Source organism: Buceros rhinoceros, unplaced genomic scaffold (assembly GCF_000710305.1).
Source record: "Buceros rhinoceros silvestris isolate BGI_N320 unplaced genomic scaffold, ASM71030v1 scaffold40960, whole genome shotgun sequence".
In the NCBI taxonomy this organism is placed as follows: Eukaryota; Metazoa; Chordata; class Aves; order Bucerotiformes; family Bucerotidae; genus Buceros; species Buceros rhinoceros.
This window is the reverse complement of record NW_010388606.1, coordinates 22,651-41,769: the sequence shown is the minus strand read 5'-3', so window position 1 is coordinate 41,769 and position 19,119 is coordinate 22,651. Positions and strand designations below refer to the sequence as shown.

At 39.6% G+C, this 19,119-nt stretch overlaps 1 protein-coding gene across 1 annotated transcript in view; it reads left to right on the top strand.

Moving 5' to 3' along the window:
• Positions 1-19,119, top strand: part of LOC104502357 (WD repeat and FYVE domain-containing protein 3) — a gene marked incomplete at both ends in the record, with an annotated part of 41,321 nt that overhangs the window by 712 nt on the left and 21,490 nt on the right. Inside the window, 12 exons of the mRNA XM_010146324.1 lie at positions 1,104-1,198; positions 2,721-2,841; positions 4,283-4,500; positions 6,008-6,243; positions 7,533-7,667; positions 9,584-9,763; positions 11,655-11,888; positions 13,939-14,038; positions 15,478-15,638; positions 16,183-16,412; positions 17,198-17,307; positions 18,147-18,329. Coding sequence (XP_010144626.1) covers positions 1,104-1,198; positions 2,721-2,841; positions 4,283-4,500; positions 6,008-6,243; positions 7,533-7,667; positions 9,584-9,763; positions 11,655-11,888; positions 13,939-14,038; positions 15,478-15,638; positions 16,183-16,412; positions 17,198-17,307; positions 18,147-18,329 — 2,003 coding nt within the window. The remainder of the gene's footprint in view (positions 1-1,103; positions 1,199-2,720; positions 2,842-4,282; positions 4,501-6,007; positions 6,244-7,532; positions 7,668-9,583; positions 9,764-11,654; positions 11,889-13,938; positions 14,039-15,477; positions 15,639-16,182; positions 16,413-17,197; positions 17,308-18,146; positions 18,330-19,119) is intronic.

The window sequence follows — 19,119 nt, the reverse complement described above, 5'->3', positions numbered from 1 at the left end:
AGGAAAAAAGCAAAGGTGCTGTATTGCAGCTCCCTTGTTCATGTGAAGCACTGAGCACTGTTCTTAAATACCACTGAATATTACTTGATGGAGTGTAACGATGCTTCTGGTTAAAATGCAGCTTTAAGACTCTCCTGCATGAAACATTTAGTTCAAGATTTTTTTCTTAGTTATCACTGTGTAAAATAAATAAAATTTAAGCCAGTCAGATAAAGTACTATTAATTCTTGCTGATGGAAGTTACATAAATAATTGCAATTCATATGTCTCCTTGAAAACTTCATTTTTTTCATTTCCAATTTCTTTATAATGGAAATAGATAAAATATTGCAGGGCTTGAGAGTTCTTTGTATACCAAGTGGTCATATTTTCAGCTTCTCACTTTAAATACAATTAAAGGTATCGTAAGCATCAACCTGAACATCTTACCTATCTTTGCTTTAATTATAGAGGACAAAAAAATGAAGCAAGAATAAAACCATTGATTTTATGCTTAAATGATTACAGAACAGATCATAGCATGCCTATATGTTCCTTGTTCTCTTTCCTGGAAATAAAAATGAAAAATATTGTGTAACTCAGGAAAAGTTATACTAGTTAGGGACCATTCCGGGTTACCTCCAGAGGAAAGAGGAACATATTGCTTCTGCTTTCTTCAAGTAGCATGTCATTGTCTTGTCTTGGAAAACTGTGACCTTGTGTTAGATCACCTCGACCTATAGGCATAAATGTTATACCAGAATTGGGTAATTACTGTTTTTGATGTAATACTTGTTCAGCTGTAGTTGTTTGGGAATAATGTTTTATTCTCCCTCCTTTTAACTTGTGGTATTCCTTTTACTGCTACTTGGTGGTATCTCCCGGTTTCTTGAATCCTAGCCTTTTCAGGGTCCCTTACCTGCACACCTGTCCACAGATTACTTCAGGTTTTTGGCTAGTAACTTCAGATTGAAACCATTTTCCACAGTCTTCAGGTGTGAGAAAGTTGATGGTTTGGGGTATCTTCCTCTCACTAGTATTACGGTTTTATATTTAAGGTGAATTATTAATAGATGAGAGTGCATCTATCATCAATGAATGATGTTTTTTCTGTGCACATCAAGGTTTGGACAGTTCATCTCTTCCACTTTACCTACATTTGCAGTCTGTGAGAAGTTTGTAGTCATGGAAATAAAAAATGAAGAAAAGCTGGACAGTGGTAAGTGATGGCATGGCTTCCAAGCAGTAGAAGAGGAATACTTTGGGATCTCTTCTGTGCTTAGATATGTAAAATGTAGAAATAATGTCATTAGCAATATTGTAATTTTTTATAACCTGGCTGCCCGGTAACAGTGAATGGCTTTGTTCTGTTTCCTGCACTTGCTCCTTCAAATCAGCTGCGCATCTCTGCATCTTTGTGGGGAGAGAAGGAAGACAGAAACCGATTACTAGGTGCATCTGCCCTCCAGGTGTGAAGGAAGTGAACTAAGACAGCCTAGGTTGTTTTTTTTTTTCGGCAGAAGTAGTTTTGCTGTCCTTCAAGAATGCTTACATTGAATTGTTTTGAGACCATCTTTACCCTGGTTTTCCTGAAGAAAAAAGGCTTATACAGCCTTTTCTAAAGGCATTTTCGATCAGTCTCCCTGAACACAAATGTTTTAGTGGACATCTCCCTAATAATTAGAAGGGAGTGCCCAAAGATCCTGTGTTTCTGCATCTCTTGGGAACATACTGGTGCACAGGTACAAGTGAGAGAGAAGTTTTTCTGCTTCATGGTTAGCTTTATTGGCCTGATTTCCTGAAGAGCAAGGTTTAGGCCATCTGCAGATGCATCATTATCCCCCATGACTCTTCTGTTCCTTTTGAATACTTTTGCTTATTGTGGTCTAAAAGACGATTAAATTTGAGAATTTATGCAATTTCTTTACTGAAAAAGAGGTGAGAGGATATTGGAGAGAGACCCGGATTGGTGTTCTCACTACAGGCCAGCTGTGGGTTGTTGGTTGGGTTTTTGTTTGGTTGGTTGGTTTGTTTTCCCAGGCTAAATGCAGCCTGAGCTGCTTTTTGCCTACATTTTTGTATGTCACATCAAGTTGTGATATTTTTAAATAATGTAAAATTGTGGTCCTTCTGTGACAGCATAAGGTACAAGAAGAGGGATTTGCAGAGTAACTGTAAAGCTAGTCCTGAGCTCCTGAGTGTCTTGGCTTCTTTTGGACTAAGTGTATTTTTCAAATGATGATGAGTTTGGGGATCTGTTGAAAGAAAAACTAATTTTTCTCCCCATTTCTCAGATTTTGGAGTGATTTGGGAAGAACCAGATTTTTTTTCTTGGGATTCCCACACCCCACTCCATCCCCCCTAGACTGCATAATGCAAAATGTTTGTCCAGCTACTGTGTTGTGGTGTTCTTGGCAGGAGGCGGGGAGGTGTGCGTTCGATTGTTTTTATGTCTCTACCCAGCAGGAGTGACTAGCTTAGCTAATGGGGACCACCTCAGTTTAGATTATTGTTTAAGAAACTGCGATTCCCCTTTACCCATTCTTCAAACTGACCCAGCTCTCGTGTGACAACGATTATGGGGTACCAGGCATTTCTCAGCACTGGATAGCAGGCTACCTGCACTTCAGCGTGGCTTCCTCACAGCCTGAGTGGGTTCAGGGTGTGTTTGCTTACAAATGGAATTTATGAATAGCCTTTAAAATATCTGCCTTTCTATTTTATTTTTTTTAAATCTTCAGGAACAGAGGATGATTTTGGAGGACTTGTTTCAGCTAATCTTATCGTACTGCGGAACAGGCTTCTGGATATCCTTCTGAAACTTCTGTACACATCTAAAGAAAAGACAACTGTTAATTTGCAGTAAGTAAAAAAGAATTTGAGGTAGAAAAAGGATATAATCTTTTATTTCAAGAGGGAGAATTATACAACCCTTCATTCAATTCACTAGTTGAATTGCATCATTTTATAGGAACTATTGAATGATTTATGCAGATGTTACTCCGTTAGTTTTGGGTATTCTAGCAGAAATGGAATGCATGATTATTGAGTTGTGTGCTGTCAGTTGTGGTAACAGGAATGATGCTGGTTTAGCTAACATGTATCTTCCATCCATTGCGGTAGCTGTGTTTTGTTTCAAATCTTTAAAAAGAAAGTTTAAGACTATGACTGACACCATTAGTAGAAACTTACGTTTCAAGTAGGAACAACAGGCGTAAATATCAGCAGGAGAGGAAAATACATTGTAGATTTGGGGGAAGGTTGTTTGCTTTTTATTGTTACCTCATGGTGCAAAAGTAGGGTTTGTAAAATTATTAATTTTAAAACTTTGAGGGACAGAGGATCACAAGTAAATCGGATGCAGTGGGAGCTACTTTGGAATATTTTTTTGTTGTTATCTGGAGAGCCAGTTCTTTAACTCTCTGCTCTCCTCGCATACTTCCTGGTGCTGTTTTCTCATAACTTCATATGTGGCTATAGAGAAAATAAAATCTGTTGGAAGAGAAAATTTGTGTTTTTAGACAAATGGGATAATTAACTTCTCATTTGGTTAAGGTCAGTAGGCTTCAGCAGGGGTTTTCGTTAGGATCACTGACCCTTGAATGCCCCGTAGATCCTTAAAATTGCATGTAAGGGACCATGGTGTCATAGTTTAATGAGTCACTAGAATCATATGGTGACTTGGAGAAGAGACTTAAACACTGTCAAGTTAAACCTTGATAAAATATAACTCAAGCAACTGCGCAGTAGGCTGTCTTGAATCTGGAGGCATTTTGTGCATGTATGGCATGTTGGTTATGTAGTGGTTGACTGAGTGTTGGTTGACATACAACCCAAACCTGTTTGAGATTTTCAGCTATACTGCTTTAAAAAAAAAATAGAGAGACTATATTGTTTCAAATACTCCCAAAAAACCCCAAAGCAAACAACCTTCAATTTTTAATACTAGTTTATTAAAAAGGTTTGTAAAAATTCTCTACTTTTATATGGCTCAATAAAGTATTTGGAAATCATATTTTGTGGACAAACATTTCCAGCTCAGCCTTCCATGTTTGTCATCAAAAGCAGCAATTGGAGAAATTCTGTGCAATGGAATAATCCCAGGAACCGTATTTAGACTTCCCTTTCTGCTAAACAAACGTGCTGTACCTATACCATTTAACAAGATTTCATGAGCAATATTTCTTACTGTGTAACAAACTTACCGAAGAACTCTTTGATAGATCTGAATTTTCGCTGATCTAGTAGGAAATTAAATGCTATGAAATGTTACCTTTTTTTATTTTGTATTCTTTTTCATTAGGGCTTGTGAAGAACTGGTCAAGATACTGGGTTTCGACTGGATTATGATGTTTATGGAAGAACATCTGCATTCCACGACGGTCACAGCAGCCATGCGAATTCTTGTGGTGCTGTTGAGCAATCAGTCCATCCTTATCAAATTTAAGGAGGGTCTTAGTGGTGGAGGCTGGCTCGATCAGACGGATTCCGTCTTGACCAATAAGATTGGAACTGTGCTAGGTATGGCATCTCAGCCCCGCCGTGACTGAAGGGCCGCGTGGCAGTGGGTATGCATATGTGTGGAGGTGGGAGTTATTGTCTGAATACTGTCTGGAAGATGCATCCTTTCTGTTGTCTGTGGTGTGATCAGATGCCTTTGCACTTTGTTTTTCTTACAACTAAGGGTTAGATTTCCTAGGCAAGACAGAGTGGTTTTACGAACCCGCCCGTCAGTTGACATTACACAGATTTCCTGTAGTTCAGTACTGCCTCACCATCTATATGAAGCCTGTGTAGCTAATCTTTTTTTAATGTTGCCATCATGGTGAGGTTAAGTATGTCCCATGGACAGAAGTAGCATAGATAGCATAGCACAGCAGCTTATGTACACAGCTAATAAACATGCAGTAAAATTTACTTGTTCGTTTACTTTTATTACTTTTTCTAGTGAGTTTTGTGCCCATTAGATTTACCAGTTCAGATTTTTGCTATCTCGGGAATTTCTGTGTTCAGGGTATCATCTCAGCCTTTCTTTTCTTCTCCCTCTCCTGTGTTCTTCTGCATACATACATGCTTGTGCTCTCTCTTATTAAAGGCGTTCTTTGCAGGTTCTTAAAGCTTAATATATCCAAGTTATCAGAGTTTTCCATTACCCCATGGGGTCTAGAATTCAGTGTATGAGGCTTGAGTGCCACAGGAACCGATTCGTGCATCGCTAAGCTGTCTGAAATAGTGGATGTCGGTTCTGTGTAGACAGGTGTAGTGATTTCCCATTAACGTGGGGCTTTTTTAGTCAAAATAAGATAATGCTTTTCAGATGAATGTCTATTCAGACCCTGATGCAAACCTATTGACATTAAATGTGAGCCTTTCACGAGCTTGAGTAGGCTTTAGATTAGGACAATGGTAGTAATAGGACTTTTATCATAATTATTGTTCCTAAAAGGACTGTACAAGGAGCCACCTCTCTGGTGGTATAATCGCAGCTGTATAGGATCTCTTTCTGCACTAAAGATTTTTCCAAATTGGTTCCTTATAAGGAAAAAATTATGAAGCAATCTCACTCCAGGAAGATAGCATTTCCTGAAATGAAAATATAAAGTCTGGGTTTTTTCTGCTTGCTTTCTTTGCAATAAGATCCTTTGACAGATTTCAATCTTGTTAGTTTTTGCGTAAATAAAGCTGTCTATTAACTCTGTCTATTTACAGTGGTCTCCCATAATATATCTCTCCGGATAATCAACTAGGAACATAGGATGATTCTTTGTGTTGTTAATGAATTAGGAAGGTTAAGGAAAACAGTTTTTCGAAACCACGTTACATGTGCAAACACTTACTGTTAACTTACTATAGCATCTGTTGTTTGCCTAATTCTGATTTTATTCAAGAAATAATTTTTGCACATGCACGTGCCTTACATGCTTGTGCCTTTTTGAGGAGGTGCCCTTGAGTTCACTATGTGAGTAAGAGTGAGTTTCACAGGTGTTTCCTTGTTAACATTGTTGGCTTTTTGTTTTTTTCATCTTAGGGTTCAATGTTGGCAGGAGTGCTGGTGGTAGATCGACGGTCCGGGAGATTAACAGGGATGCTTGCCACTTCCCAGGCTTTCCCCTTCTGCAGTCCCTTCTCCCGAAGCACACTAATGTACCTGCACTCTATTTCCTCCTCATGGCCCTTTTTCTGCAGCAGCCAGTCACTGAACTGCCTGAAAACCTGCAGGTCAGTGCACCTGTCCTCAGCAGCCAGTGTAACCAGGGTGGCCAGGTAGGGATTGTCTAGTAAGGTGTAAATGTAATTCTGTCTGTCGTGAAAGAAAATAATGGATTAACCAGGCCCCCTCCTTCTCTGCAGCTGACTCACAGTCACAATGTGGTGTTTCGTGCCAATCTGTTTGGGGTGGGAGGACAAGGTACCGTGGGAGTATGTGGAAGGAAGCCTGTTCTGGCATAGTCTCTGTGGTCTGTTTTGGGGTCAAGTGCGAAGCAGATCCCTGGTTCTGCTACTACCAAGTGGTGTAGGCGTTGAAGGGGGCATAATGTTTTGCTTGATTTCTTTGTTGGGGTTTTTTGGTTTTGTTGTTGCTGTTGTGGTTTTGGTTTTTTTTGAAGGCTGGGGAGATGTGCTAAAGAGAGTTCACAAAGTTACAGACAACACAAGGTAGCTTCTATTTCAAGTAGCTTTTATTTCAGAAAGGGAGGGACATCAGTTGTTGATGGAAAAAGTTTACTGTTCTTTTACTGAACAGGGTGATTTTTGGATTTGTATTAACAATATCCAAATGAGTAGATATTATATGGTTTACAGCAGAGCCCTAGGAAGCCTTACTGTAGTGCTTTATGGCGAAAAGCCACACTCCAGATAGACGAGGTGCATGTTGAGAATGGATGCAGTACTGACATTTACTTATCAGTGGGAACTGGAAAGTAAAAATTTCAGAGCAGAAGGTGTTCTGCCTGCCTGTTTTCCCAAGAGGAGTACTTGACTGCACATTCAGCGTTGTGCTACAGTGAAGTGGAGACATGAAGCCTACCTCCTGCTTACGGCATTGAAGTATAGCACTGTTAAATCAAAACTAAATTAAACTACTTAAAATGTTTAGCAGTAGCACTCTAATACTAGAGGTGGGCACTTTGTCTTTTTTTTTTTATTGATTTAATATTTTGGACTTGCTGGAAAATGCAACTTTGTTTATTTTGTTCTTTTGGGGTTTTTTTGTGGGGGATAACATGGGCTTTACTGCTAGATGTGAGTAAAGTGAACAGAGATGATTGTGCAGCACTTGTGCTGACAGGCCTCTTCTTGTTTCAAAACGTTTAAATCCTTTGAGAAGGTGAGTGTTGCGGTTGTGTTAGCCTATGGTTAGAAGGAATTTTCTTCAGTGACACGTGACTTTCATATGAAGCTTTTGGGGATAAAGTTTGGAGGACATGAAGACAACACATTGTTTAGATACTGCCAAATGAGTGTATTGTAGGTATAATAAAAAGCAGTATCAAATTGCACAGGAGAAGGGGTTATTTAATGTCATCTTTCTTCTCTTTTACCTCCTACAGTTTGATTTAGACTCTATTTGGACATTCATATTTGGAGTTCCTGCCTCCTGTGGTACTGTTACCTCTTCAATACACAGTGTTTGCACAGAAGCTGCCTTCTTGTTACTGGGAATGCTGAGGAGCATGCTGAATTCTGTAAGCGTAAACAATTTTGCTTGTATTTGAATCTACAGAATTGTTTGAATTTGCCGTGCGGTCAAAAGCCAAATTAGAAAGGTTGAGGTTTTCCTAGCGTCACGACAAACCTAGCTATGATTTAGGCTCATAATTCTTGGGTGAAAACCATCATTGTCAGTTGGTAACTCTATGTTATTTTATTTTTCACTATATGTAGAAATTCAGTGGCCACAAAATTAATGCTGCTTTTTTACAAAAAGGCTGGGCTTTGTGTTTTCCTGCAATTAAATCAAAACAAGAAAGCAGAAGGATAAAATGTCCTTGGCAGAGATCATTGAATTTCTTTCCTGATTAACATCATGGGGGAGTGTTTGAGACTCTATATCCCATCTGCTCAGAGCTATGCAAGTTGCAGATCTAGTGCATGAACCTTCCACATGCAGAGAAGTTCCCTGACTATTAATAGCCACATGCTGGAGGAAATTAATTCACTGCCAGAAAAACGTGTCGTCTTCTCATCTTTGAATCTACTGTGAAGAGTAGTGAAAGTTGCTTTCTCAGTGGGAAAATTTTGTCTTCCTTGGAGCCAGAGTGTGTTATCTGCTGATAATCATCTGGTAAAACGTTTGAAAAGCAGCACCTGTTCATCTGTTGCCTGTTTGGTCATCACGTATTTGCAGTACACTGAGAAGCAGTGCTTGTGTTTCTCCCATGTTAACATGTTTAGACGCGTCTTCTGGATGTGTGTACTGGTTATGTGTTCGTAACCTGCTGCAGTACATCTTCCTGTTGTCACATGTTCTGTCTCTTGCTAGTGACCGGTTCTGTTACCTGTGCTTGGTCCTCACCTGTTTGAACACATTTGACATGTTCAGAGACATGTACTGTCTGTGGCCTTGCTGTCTTGTGCTGTGCCATCAGGTGTGTGTTCAGATGTGCTGTCACATTTTGGGTTGTTGTGAGTCAGGTGGTGTTTACCAACATGATTTGAATCATTACATGTTAAGGACACCTGTTTTCACTTATGGTCGGTTGTGTGTTGTAAACATGCTCAGTTTCCTGTTTGTGATGTGCTCAGATACTTGCTTAGGTTTAGGTTACTGTCATGTGTTAGACTGCTGTGTGTTATTGCTGTGAGTTTATCACATGTTCAGTCACGTGTCTGGTTACTTTTCATCATGTGTTTCCAGACTCTTTTATCCTGCCACGTCCTATTGTAATGTTGATCACATTCAGCTACGTGTTTCTCATGCACTTATGATAGGGTGACATTCTGCCATGCGTTCAGTCACATGTTTGTGAAGACTTAGACACATTCTCTTATCACGTGTTCTGTTGTCACCTGTTGCAGGCGCATGGTTTGGACATGTGGTTTATGCATTTTAGAAGTTGGTGGCTTGTTCAATTGTCACACATTCTGGAGGCAAGATTAGCCATGCGTTTAGTCACGTGTTTGGTCAGGTGTTCATCGTACGTTGTTGTGCTCAGACATGTTTTGTCACATTGGGTCAACTCCCTTGGTGATGTGCTTGAATACGTTTTCTGTCGCTTGTTTGATTAGCTGTTAGGTCACATGTTTTGACTCTGCTTCTTCAGTCATGTTGAAGACACGTTTGGTCCAGTGTTCTGACAAGTGAACCAACACATATCTGACGTGTTCTGGATGTATTTTTCATACTTGGTCGTGTACTTGACCACATGTTCAGTTACTTATTTCTGCTCTGCTCAAACAAGTCCTTGTCCACATGGTTGATCCTGTCTGGCCCCATATCTGATCAGGTGTCATGCTCGTGTGTTTCATTGCACGTTTGACAATGTGTTTGACTGCATATTTGACCCTACGTATTTGATCCTCTTCCTGCAGCTCCTTTCTGAAATGAGCATTCTTCAATTAGTGCCATCTGTGCTAAAGTGCTATTTGTTTCTCAACCCAGCCTTGGCAGTCGGAGGAAGAAGGCTCTTGGCTTCGAGAGTATCCAGTCACCTTGATGCAGTTCTTTCGGTATTTGTATCACAACGTGCCAGACCTCATTTCCTTGTGGATGAGTCCAGAGTTCCTGTGTGCGCTGGCAGCAACAGTGTTTCCTTTCAACATACGACCTTACTCTGAAATGGTAGGAAATCCAACTAGTTAGCTGGTTTGTTTTTTCCCTGAATGTTCCTTTTTGAGGGTTTATAAATTAACAGTCAGACAAAGATAAGGCTGTACCTACCCTGCAGAAAGAGGTTGACATAATGGCTGTGCTGTACATTTTGTGCTGGGGTTTTGAAACAGAGAAGTGCACGGTCAACTGAAGGGCAGTTGTTGTGCAGTGACCTCTGCAACTGCATTTTAGGGGGAATGTGCATGGTTTGTTTGTTTTCCAGTGGATCATTACTTTCAATCATATGAACAATGTTAGCTCAGATTTACACAAAGAAGAAAGACTGAGTTGGCCGATACTTTCAGCCCTCAGCTATGGAGGTTGTGATAAAATCCAAAACTTCTTTTTCTGCCCACTTCCCATTTCTTCTTTTGTGGCTTAACCACAAAACAGTGTTTTTGTAATTGCCTGGAACTACTGAGTTCAAGCCAGGAGAGGGTGTAAATTTGACTTTGCTTACATTGCTGCCAGAAGTATTCTTTGAGTTTAGTATCACAAATGATGCTATTTCTAGAATATGAATGGAAATTACTCAGTTATTGTTAGCCAACATCTAAAAGAATTTTACTAAGAACTGCCTACGGGTTGGCAAACCTAGAACTAGGTAGGGTACGATAAAATATTTCAGGAAATACTTACTGGTGGCCTGTTGTCTTTGTTGTCAATAAAAAGCAGGAGATCAATTTTTAAAGGTGCATTCTGATGAGTTTCTTGTAAAGATAGTTTATTTTGCTTTTAAATTATACTTGCACTTGAAATAGATGCTAGGAGTGCGCGCTCACTCTCTCTAAAAAAAGTGCCACTTACAAACTGGTAACGCTGATTTGGCATTCACCTGGATAGAGTTTTTAGAGGAGCCTTGTGTCTCTGAACAGCTTTTACTTTAACTACTTGAAACTTTCTGTAGCTGCCTGACAGCTTGAGCTATTCCCTGTTGCAGGGCTGTCTCGATTACCAATTGGTTAACTCCTGCAGCATTTCCCTCTGCCTGAGTGTGTAGAACTAATCATTCCCTTGTGAAATAGTAAATAACAGGCAGGTTCCTGCAACGAAACACTGTAACCCGAATTCAGCCCTGAGAGGAGATTCTTAAATGATCTTTTAGCCTTTCTGAGATTGCCATTAAAACGAGAAAGAGTACATGTTCAGGCTTCTCCTAATTTCTTGGGAAAAGTCTCCTACTGACGCAGACCAAATGTTCAAAACGTTAGGTGACTTCACCTGTAAGATGGTGATGCAATAAGCCTGTTGAGGGAAACCGTATTGTCTCCTCTTGCATTTGTAGGAGGGCATTACATAAAAACAGTCAGTCTTTTGGATTTGACAGCGTTCATCGTCAAAGGTTCTTGTTTGTGAGAAACAGGAACGCTCTAGAGACTTTTTAGACATTTTTGGAAACTTAATTGTGCTCAGATGAAAGTATTGTATTAAAAAAAGAAAAGGCTCAGTTCCTTTTTTGTTTTCTGATGTAAGCTTGATAGCCATTTCTAGTTGGCTTCTATGTTGATTTTATTTTAACTACTTGAGTTAATATTTTTCAAAACTTCTTTTTTGAAATGAGAAATTTTATTTTTGCAGAGTATCTAGAAATTGCCCAAGTGTTGGTAAGCGAATGTGAAATGTTTACGTAACTCGTGCCATTCTTCACTGATTATTGTTTGGCTTGGGAATCTGAAACTAGAATTTGGATGTTTCTCCTGTTGTGTTTTAGGGAACTGATCCTGAACATAATAATCTTGTAAAAAGACTTCTTAAGAAGCGCAATGTGAAGTAAATAGCCTTAGAAAGACAAATGAAAAATAGTGAAAAGACTGCTGTTATTCTGCTGATCTCAAGAGTTTTCACGTGCTGTTTTGCACAGGTCACTGATCTTGATGATGAAGTTGGGTCCCCAGCTGAAGAATTTAAAGCCTTTGCAGCTGATTCTGGCATGAACAGGAGCCAATCAGAATACTGCAATGTTGGCACCAAGACGTACTTAACCAACCATCCTGCCAAGAAGTTTGTGTTTGACTTCATGCGTGTGATGATAATTGATAACTTATGTCTCACACCAGCCAGCAAACAAACTCCACTGGTAGATCTTCTGCTAGAGGTACAGTTTCCTTGGGTTGGTTTTTCTGTTTGTCTTGTTTTTATTATTTGAACTTACTGTGATACTTCATTCCTCCACTTACCTTCTAAAGTTAGAGGAGTGACGGCCTGGGACTCAGGATCCTGTAAATTGTCATGAAACAAGAGAAAAAACCAAAGGAACATTAGTGTCCCATAAATAGTAGTTTGCTCACCTTTCTTTGATAGCTTGGAAAACCTAAGAAAGCAAATGCAGAGGGTTTGTCTCAGCCTTCTTTTGGGAATGACTGGACTTCTGGCTGCCCCTCACAACATTCGTATATATTGCTAACTGTCTCAGGTGCTTGAGCGGACAGTCTGTGTGCTGGCTACCTGCTGGTTTTGCGTGCTGCCTTCTGTTCTCCCCTCCGTGCACAGCTCTGCGTAACGCTCTTGTTTGTGGGCTCCTTCACTTTCATTTGGGCAGTCAGATGGCTCTGTTAGTTACTGAGCAAGCTGCGTCGGTGTTCTGTTTCTATTTTGTTCTTGCTTTAGAGCAGCCACAGTCTTCTTTTGGCATCTTAGCCAATACCTCATTTTGTCTGGAAACACAGGTAATGGATCGTGACACTAGATGCTCAACAGTGCAGCATGAGATGTTGTAGCTTTCTTCAAGTTTTGGTTTTGTGAAATGTGGTTCATTTGTTAGACTCCTTTCAGACCCTGACACAGCTGTATTGGCTTTGTTGAAAATACAAAATCTTTTATATTACAAATACAATATATTTACAAATCTTTTCAGAAATGTCCCAGGTTAGGAGGAGGAAAACCAGTTTGATTAGAAAAACTGATTTTTCTTGTTCTTGATGGACATTTTTACCTCCTAACCTGGGACAAGAAATACTAAGGTTTCTGTTTTATTCATATTAGATAAAAAGAAGTGACAGGATATATGGCACCATATGCTATAAAAATTCACAGAATAACTGTATTCCTGTATGTTATCTTTTAAAGTTCAATACACCTACAGAAGCATTCTTCTGTTAACAGGGAGGCTAGAAATGAGGAGTTCAATTACTGTTTAACTGAGCACACCTTCCTCAGACAATGTATTTTGAAATGTTCAGTTCACGTCAAAATCATGTTCACCCTTGGCCTACCTGGTTTTTATCTCGTCTATGTGTTGCTGAATCTCCCTAATCTTTCTCTGATAGCTGCAGGAATTTTTGACCCCGCTGGTATATTTCCTAATAAACTTCCTGAGGCAGTTGCGCATCTCTTTGCTGTCACAAAGTAAAAAATGAATTATCAAGAGACGCATTTATATGCAAACATCAAGAAGCATATTTGAGGCCATGTTCAATTGGTTGCAGTTGCTTTATTGCTGTTTTCGTCCGTTACCACCTGTCAATGCTCCTGGCACCTGAGCATAAGCAGAGAATCGGGTGTGTACACCCTTCTGAACGGTGACAGGGCAAGACAGAGCAGGCTGGCTTAATATTAGGTTGTTTTCTAGGGCTATTTAAGGGGATCATGCAGTTAAGTATGATCGTGTACACCTTGAACAATGCGAGGTGATAAAGTGGTTTTCACCTTTAAATGCAAAGGCAAGTAGGAGGGTTTAGAACATCTGTCTGTCATACCAGGGCTGCTGTAGTAATATGCAGAACCCCACGCAGAAGCGATGATCAACTTATGTTTGATCTGTCCCATTTACTTTTTTTGTTTTTTAATGAAGGAGGTGACTGTGAACTGAGGAGATCACGGTTTAACCGTATGTTTAGTTACAGATTTGTGCGCTTTTTTGGAATTTGTTCTTTTCCAGTTCCTATTATGGCAGAAGATCAATTTACTGGATTTAAATAGAAATAAGGCTTACTCTGTAAGACGGTATACAGCCGATTTATGCTTGACATGCATTCTTAAATTTTTAGATACAGCTAAGACTTTTTACTCAAGACAGAATATTAAGAGGATAAAAACATTGTTCACAAGTGCTGAGAAAAGAGAAATTCATCTAGAACACCCTCCTGCTCCCTCTTTTTGCTTATTCAGAGATACTCATTGTCTTAACATTGTATTTCTTTTATCAGGCTTCCCCTGAAAGATCAACACGAACACAGCAGAAGGAGTTTCAGACATATGTTTTGGATGGAGTCATGGACCACTTACTTGCAGCTGATGTTTTATTGGGTAATATAGCAAAGTTTAATTATCAATCTATTGATTTGCGTGAAAGGTTTCGATTATTTAACTTTATTAGTGGCCTATTTTCTTACAAGTTGTCTTTATTTTTCTTCCCTGCCCTTTCCTTTCATGTATAAATGCTATTGCTGTGCTTGCATGTTCCCTCACCATCTTGATTGTGCCAAAGCTGTAAAATAGGTTGTTAAAAAAAACCTATATGGCATGAATCTTTTGATATGCTAGCTGGACAAATTGCAATCACATCAAAAAGAAGCGAAACTGGATCTTGCATCATCTCTCTTGTCCTTCTTGCTTTGTTAGAGGATTTGGAGCTTTTGTCAATTTATCACTGGTGGGGCTTCGGCATTCAGCAGTTAGCTTTGTTTCCGTTTCCTCCTATTGTAGTTTTCTTAAGGATGCAGCACCCCAGAAAAAAACTCTCACATTAGCAATCCATTGATTCAATTAATAAATGGATAGGAAACGAATTAGCAGCTTGCAATTTGGATGTCAGTAGGGTTGGCTGTCCTGCCCAAGTATGGATTTAGATGATCATGAAGTAGCCTGTAGGAGTGTTGCTGCTCAGGTGTCACTGGGATTTCACTGGACTTCCCAGGAGCTCTCGGTCTGCTCTGTCTCCATCCTAGGTGTCATGGGGCAGCATGCGTACCTGTTCAAAAGTGCTTATCAGGCTCCCCCTTTCTCGCCACAGCAGTGATTTGTCTTTCTCTGGGTGCAGTGGATTAAATCCAGAATCATGTTACATGAAGCTTTGGGTCAGGTTCTTGGAAGAGTCTCCTGCCCTTTAAGAGTGCTCTGTGCAGCTCAGGAGCAGGACTTTGGTTTTGCCAGGCATTCCTTCTTTGAGGTTTTGTCAGCTTCCTCCAGGTGTGATACTATCAGTTGCTTTATATGCAGTTCAGGCAACAAGTGAATGAATGTAGGTGAACTTCCAGCAAAATCGACACCACTGATGGGGTTTTTTTCTTTTTAATGGAAGCACTTGCATTTTTCAAGCTTCTCTTATACAGTTGGACTGACATTTATGTACAGGCAGACACATGCAGCTGATGTCCATTGACTCTCAGTTTTATTAAGCAAAGCACAGAGGGGGAGTAGCGATGCCAGCTGATACCACTTGTCATCTCAAGGCATTTAAAAAGGTTCTTTTATTTTTGAAAAAGCAAAACTAGAATTTGAAAAAGCTACAGGTAGTTCTGCACACATGCAGCTCCAGTTGAAAGGAAGGACCGTACATAAATAAAATGCCTCAGGATCACAGGAGTACCATTTCTTTGGGATTCCTCCCACCCCAGCTCTTTTTCTTTGACGGAGTCTTTTTCCCTTTTACAGAATTCTAAAAAGCACAAACTAATGTGTATGTATTTATGCAGATGTGGTTTTTTGATAAAGGAAGAAAACTTTGGGGTTTTTTTGCTACCTAGGTGAAGACGCATCTCTGCCTATAACAAGTGGAGGAAGCTACCAAGTGCTGGTGAACAATGTGTTTTATTTTACACAGCGTGTGGTAGATAAGCTTTGGCAGGGCATGTTCAACAAAGAATCCAAACTTCTTGTGGAATTCATAATCCAGCTCATTGCACAGGTAACAGTGTTCTATTAGCCTGCTTGCAAAAAAAATTTTTACAGGTTACCTTAAAATACGTTGAGTGATATCACTAAGCAACTTGCTAGTGACACATGTCGGGTCAGCACACAAGTGCGCTTTTCTTCCCCAGGCTTTTTGTCTCTTTCCTGAGCTTTCCTAGCACATCTTGTCAATGTGGAGTGCTTTAATATGGGGCAGCTGAGTAAAAACTGCTGTCAGATTACATTGGTTTTTAGAAATGACTCAAAACAAACAATGAAAGTTGCCTCACGTGAGTCTTGGGAAGCTTCCTTGTACACTTTTATTGGAGACTGTTAGAAGAGTTTTACTGTCAGAAATCAGCAGCGTCTTTATAGATGTTAAAATTATAAGTGTATTATCGTGCATTAATGTCATTTCAATCCTTGAAATTCAGAGAATTGACACTTTTAGTAAGATACTGATTTTGAAAAATGAGAATGGGTCAATTCAGAGGAAGATTATCTGCCGGTAAATTGATTTTCTGCTACTGTCTGATTGTGGTTTTTTTACTTTGCATCAGTCAAAAAGAAGATCTCAGGGACTATCTCTGGATGCTATTTATCACTGCCTGAACAGGACCATCTTGTACCAGTTCTCAAGGGCACACAAAACTGTTCCTCAGCAAGTGGCTCTCTTAGATTCCCTAAGGGTCCTTACTGTGAACAGAAACTTAATTTTGGGACCTGGAAATCATGACCAAGAGTTCATCAGCTGCCTAGCTCACTGCTTGATTAATCTGCACATGGGAAGGTAAATATCTGACAGAGGTTCATTCCAGAACCAGGGCTGTGAAGTATTAAAATGACCTGTTCTTTCTCAGCAATGACACTCACCTTGCAAGTAAGTCAGCAAATTCTGGATTACTGTTATATAACTTTCCAGCCAGTGAAATGCAAGCAAGCTTAAGTGATTCATTTTGAAACAAACTTAGCTTTGAAGAGCTCAGGTAGAGGACATTTTTACCTCCTTTTAGAGAGGTATTTTAAATAATTTTTTGATAATTTGAAATGTTTTCAAGATGAAAAGAAACTGGTGTTAACTAATTAATCAAAGGGATCTGTCACTAGATTTATTGTCTATTGAATCATTTCGTACAAATTCTGTATCTTAACACTTGGATGTTAAATCCCATGACAAATGCTGTAGGCAACCCGTTTTCTGCATTGCTGTATATGCCTTTTTTCTTTCCAAAAAGATCTACAATTTGTGTTTCATCTAAAGATGCTTGGGACTCATCATCAGCAGAAACCCTGATGTTCTCCACTTGTGTCCTAGATTGTTTTATGTTACTTCAAATGTTACCATCTTCTGCTTGTGACACCAGTGACCACGTTGTGTGGGTTTTTTCATAAACCTTCATAAACATAAACAAGTTCCACTTGTGACTGCAGATTATCAGAACTCAAGTGGACAGAAGTGAGGATACACTGCTGTTGTAACACGTATTAATATTTGTGATACTGTCACAAGAAATAAAATGTTTTCGCTTGGGGGGGTGGGGTTCTGTTTGTGGTTAATTCATTATCTGTTTGTAGCAACGCTGATGGGTTTGGATTGGAAGCAGAAGCAAGGATGACAACTTGGCACATTATGATCCCCTCTGATATAGAACCAGATGGAGTCTACAATCAAGATGTCAGTGAAGGTAATCTGAGAGTGGCAAAGCCAAAGATGCCTGTTAATACCACTTCTGTATTGTCGTCACTAATCTTTTACCCCAGTTACTGTTAGGGCTCTGTGTGTGTGTATGTAAAAAATACATTAAAAAATAGATGAAAAAAAGCCACTTAGAAATACCAAGACAGACATATCCAGGATAAATTACTGTTCTGTTAAAGTAACAAGAGCTCTTCATTGTTTTCTGGACACACACCAGAGTTAGAAATACTCCTTTATATGCTCTGAGTTGGATGCGATAGAAATTTAAGGTGTGCAGCGTGGTTTTGTATCAGCCGGGTCTTACATGAGCGTAGATAAGAAATAATTAGTATAAGATGTAAACTTATTATTCAGTAGCATCCTAGGATCATCCACTCAAAAGAAATTTATGACCTAGCCATGAAAGAAAAGATTACTATTTTTTTAATTTTTTTCTTAGTGTATATATTTATGCACACAATCATATTTTAAAGTGTGAAAGTAATGTATATATGGAATTATACATGTGTTTATAGACATATACTTCTATAAGATTTTTCTTTTTAATCTCATTTTGTTAATAGATGGATGTGAGAGAAGAATCTCAACTAATTGGAGCTACTGTTTCAGATTCACTGAGAAAAAATTGCCAAAATTAACCATTAGATATTTTCTGATAGAATATAAATTGCAAAAAAAAAAAAAATAGGCAGTCTGACCAAAGGCATTTCACAAGCCTTGCAAGAGGGGAAGAAGTTGCAGAAATTACTCAGTTTGCTTCTGTAAAAATAGCAATTCTGTAAGCACAGTAGCTAACTTGCTGTTGATGATCTTGTACCAATGCAGGTCGCCAGCTTCTTTTAAAAGCTATAAACAGGGTGTGGACAGAGCTGATCCATAGTAAAAAACAGATTTTAGAAGAAGCTTTCAAAGTCACGCTACCCGTCAATGATCGTGGACAAGTGGATATAAGTGTTGCAAGACCTTTTATTGAGGAAGCAAGTTTAAAGTGTTGGCAAAATCATTTGGGTACGTAACTGAGGATTTGTCTGTCCTGAAAGGTAGATTTCCCTGAAGTGAACCGTGTGTACCAGAAGTTTTAATGTGGGCCTAGCTTTTGTGTCGCGGTAAGTACTGTAAACTGTGACCATTTAATATCTCAGTTCAGAAACCGTACCGCGTGTAGGATATACTTGCACTCCACCGCGCACAGGGCCTTTGTTCCACGCTGTCAGTGTTCTCAACAACGTCCTCTTTTTGGGAGTCAGCATGCACCAAACCGCATATTGTGGGTACAGCGATGGAGTCGTTCCGCTCCTCCCCACGAACCCTGGGACCGAGGTGACCTGTGTCACCATTCTCAGGACCGGATGTGCTAGGGCAGGAGGGATGCCCCTCTGGAGCATGTCTGGGTGCAGCCTGCAAACTTTGAGTGTGTTGGTGTGATTGGAAACGTGTGACCGAGCCATCCTTCTCCAGCAGTGGTGATACTGCAACTTCTTCTTGGCTGGAAAAATCTGTTCAGCACTGAAAGCAGCTTTGCAGGAAAATGTCCTGGGTATCCTGGTGAACACCAAGTTAAACACAAGTTAGTCCGCACCCTTGTAATAAGGAAGGCCAAGGAAGGACTGAATTAGCGAGAGTTTAGACAGCAGATAATAAAATTACATAGACATGACTCTGATGATAACACAGCTCTAAAGTAATTGCGATGAAGCTGGATGTACAGAAAACGTTTCTGGAGGTGTGGAATTCTTGTGTTTGCGGTCTCTGTATTTCTGGATGTGCTTTGTCCCTGGCTGGTGTTTGGTCAAGTTTC